The sequence below is a fragment of the Mastomys coucha genome, unplaced genomic scaffold, assembly GCF_008632895.1.
Source record: "Mastomys coucha isolate ucsf_1 unplaced genomic scaffold, UCSF_Mcou_1 pScaffold15, whole genome shotgun sequence".
Classification (NCBI taxonomy): domain Eukaryota; kingdom Metazoa; phylum Chordata; class Mammalia; order Rodentia; family Muridae; genus Mastomys; species Mastomys coucha.
The window spans coordinates 106649468-106654855 of record NW_022196897.1 but is presented as its reverse complement, the minus strand read 5'-3'; the positions used below and the strand labels follow the sequence as shown (position 1 = coordinate 106654855).

General features: G+C 47.3%; 2 protein-coding genes across 10 annotated transcripts in view; one reads left to right on the top strand and one right to left on the bottom strand.

The window, feature by feature from the left end:
- Pdia3 (protein disulfide isomerase family A member 3) overlaps positions 1-3411 on the bottom strand; it is a 24147-nt gene extending 20736 nt beyond the window's left edge. The window contains exon 1 of the mRNA XM_031371677.1: positions 3107-3411. Coding sequence (XP_031227537.1) covers positions 3107-3273 — 167 coding nt within the window. The 5' untranslated portion in view covers positions 3274-3411. The remainder of the gene's footprint in view (positions 1-3106) is intronic.
- The window catches only part of Catsper2 (cation channel sperm associated 2), a 23090-nt gene continuing 21073 nt past the window's right edge, over positions 3372-5388 (top strand). Inside the window, exons 1-3 of one of the 9 annotated variants that reach the window (XM_031371666.1) lie at positions 3483-3545; positions 3855-3919; positions 4867-5007. In XM_031371666.1, coding sequence (XP_031227526.1) covers positions 4869-5007 — 139 coding nt within the window. In that variant the 5' untranslated portion in view covers positions 3483-3545; positions 3855-3919; positions 4867-4868. Of the gene's footprint in view, positions 3920-4866; positions 5034-5388 lie in introns of those variants that run through there. The other 8 variants (XM_031371665.1, XM_031371663.1, XM_031371669.1 and 5 more) reach the window with 8 other exon arrangements.

Genomic DNA, 5388 nt, shown 5'->3' with positions numbered 1-5388 from the left:
GGTGGTACACACCTTTAATCCCACCACTTGGAAGGCAGAGGCAGGTGGATTTCTGAATTTGAGGCCAGCCTGGTCTACAGAGTGAGCTCCAGGACAGCCAGGGCTATACAGAGAAACCCTGTCTCGAAACACCCTCCCCCAAAAAAACCCAAAAACAAAAAACCAAAAAACATTTAATTTTAGAGGCTGGGGACACAGTTCACTGGGTAAAGTACTTGTACTGCAGACACTAAGGACCAGAGTTTCAATCCCCAGTATCCAATGTAAATCCTAGTTAGTAATGGTCACCTAGTTGTAATCTAAAACTCTGGGAAGGCAAGAATTACTAGCCTTATGAACACTGCGTAACAAATATTATTTATTGCTACTATTTCAGAGGGTAGCGTAGTACTCAGAGCCAAGTACAAGTTAAAGTCATATGTTTGATCCTTAGTACTAGAGGGAAAATGTTCAAAGAATAACATAAAAATCTATAACACAAGTAGATGCTTAAGACTTAAAACATTTAAATACTGCTATTTCTCACAGAGAAATTTGGATACTTATACCCCAACATACAGGTGAGCAAACAATGTAATTCACACTTGTAATCCAAGTATTTGGTCAGTGAAGCCAGGACAACTCATGGCCAGCCTCCATTCCATAAAATCTTGTTTCAAATAAAACAAAACCTCATAATGTTAACAGTGGCCTGCAAAAAAACCCTTTCACTTTCACTTGCAAAATTAAAGCGGAAGGCCTAAATGAAGATGGAACATAGAGTTTTGCTTGAGGTATGCAAGCACTTTATTTACTGAACTGAGTTCCAAACTCCATTTTGACCCCTACCACTTAAAACACTTATTTCAAGTTATTGGTATGTGCACATGAATGCAAGTGCCCAAGAAGGCCAGAAGTGCCAGATCCTTCAGTCTCCTTTGGAAAGGCCAGTGCTCTTAACTGCTAAGCCATCTTCCCAGTCCCCAGAAAGAAATTTAGTATTAAATTTCTCTATTGACGTGGTGGCACACACCTTTAATTTCAGGATGCAGAGGCATGTGGATCAGGTCCAGGTCAGCCAGAGCTATACAGTGAGACCCTATCTCAAAATTTTTCATTTGCTGTTGCTAACAAGGGATGGTACCGCTGCTATATGCAAGAATATAAATAAATAAATAAATCTCCAGAGCTTGGTGTGGTGGCCTATAAGCTCAGCATTTGGGAGGCAGAGACTCAAGGGTGAGGAATTCAAGCCCAGCCTGAGCTTACTTAAGACTTTGTTTCAGGAAAACAAGCAAACTAACAAATTTAAAAAAAAAAAAAAAAAAAATTACAACGGTTAAAACAAGTATTTAGAAATAATGAAATTACTAACAAGAGACTTCCCTCACTTTAAACTGCTCCTTCAGAAAATCAATCCTTCCTACTGGCAATGGGGAAGATGACTATCTTCTCAGCCAACTAAAAGCAGACACCACAGCAGAAATTCACCCAACGCTTCATCTCTCAATGTATGATGGGATATGCAGTCGTATGGAAAGCAGGTACAACAATTTTTAGTAGAGAGACCAGTCTGAAGCCAGGTTCCTTGGGGCATTCAGAATAAAAGGATCATGAACTGAAGGCTAGTTAGGCAATCAATAGGAGACCCTGTCTCAAAAGAAAAAGAAAAAAATGGAGGCTAGAGTAAGAAGATCCTGAGTTTGAGGTCAGCCTAGACTATACAGAGGGACTTGTTTCTTAAGAGTATATATGGTTTGTGTGTGTGTGTGTGTGTGTTTTCAATAATGGGGACTGGACATGCTTGGCAAGCATGGAGCCATATCCCAAAGCCTTGACTAAAAACTCTAATTGTGTAACAGCCTACAATTCTTCAATTGTACGACCTCCTTCAGACAAAGAAGCTGGACCTAAATGACACCTCCTCAGTTAAGAGCATGATTATAGAACTATGATGAATACTAAGACAGAACACTCATTCTAGAGACATACAAATGCTATCTATAACATGTAATCAATGTGACTGTCAATCACAGAAATGCCTGAACATAAAATATCCTAAGGTGAAACACAATTTGTTTCCTGCCTCTTTAGGCAGTCTTCACTACACGACTTTTGAGTGTGACCATCTAAGTCAGATGAGCTTGAGATGTAACAATCCCACTGGGTCAGAAGCAAAGATAAGTTACAGTGTAACTATTACACACTGTCTTACTGGTAATTTTGAACAGTTTTGAATTAAGGGTCATTGTGCCAGGAGAGGAAAAAAAATAGCCATCTACTAAACTGTACGCCCCGGTAATAATCTGTAAATGATCCAATCCACTACTCTAAGTGACAAAGCTAGAAATCCTATTTGCTCTGTCTTCCCAAGCAAGTTTTTATTTGGGGTCACACCTACTCTAAAGAACTTGCGTTTTTCTTAGGTTAAGCAGCCCAACAGTGGTTACTTTCTTATTGAGAATGTTATCATTTTCTAGAAGCTGACAATTACGATAGATCCTAGTGAAATAATTCTCGTTCGCTTACTCTTTTAAGAAGAGGCCTCCGCAGCTCAATGTAAAATAGAGTAAGCCATGCCATGAACCAAATAATGGCTTGTCTCAAGAAAGCACTTAGGATCTTTGGGTAGCTACTGAGTGACCTTGGTTAGAAACCAATGGCTCCAATGGAGTGGAGACAAGAAGTAAAAAAAAAAAAAGCTTGAGACCCAGAACCTCTACACTTAAAAGAGGACCTATGCCTCTTCTAAGGCTTTGGGATGCCAGCCTGGTCTGCAGACCAGGGGACGTTTACACTGACTCACCTAGATACTGAAAGATAGACTGGAGGGGGAGGGGATGGGTAAACCCTCCACATAGGAAGTGCTGCAAGAGCGCGGAGGTAAGGACGTGGCCCTACCCTGGAGCTTAGGCTTTCTACTTTCCGGATCTGCTTCTGTCCCCACCCTACCGCATCCTGACCCCACCCCCACCCCCGGCGGAGCGCCACCGGGTTCCCCCGCCGATTGGCAACCAGGCAGCCGCAGCCAGGCCTGCTAGATAGCGGAGGGCGCCCGCGCTGCGTAGGCCCAACCGCTCCTGCGCCCAGCCGGTCCTCCGGCCCTGATCCCGCAAAGTGGCCTCACCAGGGGGCGAAGAACTCTACTAGCATGAGCCCCGCTGAGCCCGTGTCGGAGACGCGACTCTCGAAGTTTTCGTCCGTCAGTTCCAACACGTCTGAGGTGGCGGCGAGGCGGGCCGAGACGAGCAGCAGCGCCACGCTCGGGAGCAGCGCTAGGCAGCTTAAGCGCATGGCGGCGGGTCGCGGCGGGGGCGGTCGGAGGGCCGGGACCGGAGAACGGAGGTGGGGGAGCCCGCAATCTGCAGCCGCTGCCTGCGCTCGCGCGTCTGGCCCGGGCAGACCTGCTGCCGAGGTCCCAACCCCCTAGGCCTGCTCGGGCCCGCAGTGTGGCAGCCGCCGATTGGCTGCGTCGCGTTGCGTCGGGCGGGCCGAACCAGCTGGTAACTGCCGATTGGCGGACGCGCGGGGCGAGGCGGGGCGGACGCCAAGGCGATCGCCCGCTGGTCAGGCTGTGGCGGAGGCCGTGACGGGGGTCGGCGGGAAGCGGGGTGGTGCTCAGCGAAGCCGGAGCGGCCCTGAGCTCCGCCCGCGGAGGAGGAGTGAAGCTCAGGGCGCCGGCGCGGAAGGCGGAGGGGTGAAGTCAGGCCTGAGTGGGCGGAAGCGCGCTGGAGCTGTAGGGAGGCCCGGGCGAGGGCTGGAGGGGAGCTTGAGCTGTCGGGTTCCCTCCCTCCAGGGCGTTTGGGGCGCGCACACACTCGAACACAACGCGACACGTTTTCCAAATGTCAGACTGTTGCTTTGTCCAATTATAGGGCGTAGTAAGCCTACATCCTGCCGCTGCCCTACCTCATATCCTGCTTTGTCAGGTCCACGTGAGGTCTGTATTCTTTGTCCAGCCTTGGGCCTCCTGCCCTCCCTGCCTGCTGCTTTTTCCCGGTTGTTGTTATTTGTCCGTTTGTTTGAGAGGGTGGGTAACTGAGGATTGAACCCGGAATCATGCACAATGCTGGGCAAGTGATCCAACACTGAATTCGATCCCTACTCCTCTTTTGACTTTGAGTCATGATCACACCAAGGTGCCCAGGCTGGCCTTGACTTCATTCTGTAATCGGCGCAGGTCTAGAACTTTGCATTCTCTAGCCTCAGCCTCCCGAGTGGCTGAGACTGATGGTGTGCACTATGCATTAACAGGCACCGGCTCAGCTTTACCCTTCCCCCACCCTCCCCAGGCAAGGATTGGGTGCCCTGGAACTCGCTATATAGACCAGGCAAATGTGGAACTCAACAGAGATTCACCATCCTCTTGAGATTGAAATATCCGTCTACACCGCCAGCCTTTTAAACTGATTTTTGCGTGTTTGTTTTTCAAGATTAGAGTTTCTCTGTATAGCCCTGGCTGTCTTTGACTAGGCTGTCCTTGAGCTCCAAGATTTGCCTGCCTCTGCCTCTAGAGCGCTGGGATCCAAGCCACGGGCCACCTGTCCAGCATTTAAACCTAATTTTCAAAAAGGAGTATTTAATTACAAATGCTTTCAGAAAGTGAAAACAACCCGAATATTTAGTTGGCTGTGAAGATCTCTCTTATGACTATTCTACCTTTTGCTTAGATGAAAAACAAAATCAAGCCCAAACAACAAAAAACCTTTGAGTCTTTCATTGTGTTTATTCTTAACTGCTCATGTTTTTTGTTGTTGTTTTTGTTTTTTGTTTGTTTTTTGATATGGACTTAAATCTCTACAAGGCAAAGAAGGTAGGGGAGGAGAGAGCCTGCTAATTGTAGTGCAACTCTTAAACATGACATCCTTGGTTCTATTTTCTTAACAGACATGGCACAAGAACGAGGACACTTACAGCTGCCCAGAGCTGATGCTATCCGTTCAAAACTCATTGACACTTTCTCGCTCATAGAGCATTTGCAGGGCTTAAGCCAAGCTGTACCAAGGCACACTCTCCGGGAGATACTTGGTTAGTAACCCTCACTCACACGAAAGGTAATACTCCTGTCCACATCCTCAAAAGAAAGTAGAGACCTACTTCAGGGTGGAGCCAGGAATGGTGGTACATGACTGAGTCAGGAATCACTTGGGCCTTAAGTAATAAAGACCAGCTTGGGTTACATGGCAAGATCCTTGTTCAGAAAATGAAGCAAAACAAAACAAAAAAATTAGGGCTGGCAAGATGACTTGAAGAGTAAATGTGCCTGCTGCCAATAATGATAACCTGAGTTTGATTCTCAGGACCTACCTGGAAGGAGAGAACTGATTCCCAAAGTTGTCCTCTGGTCTACACATGCACGTGCATGCGCACGCGCGCGCACACACACACACACACACACACACACACACA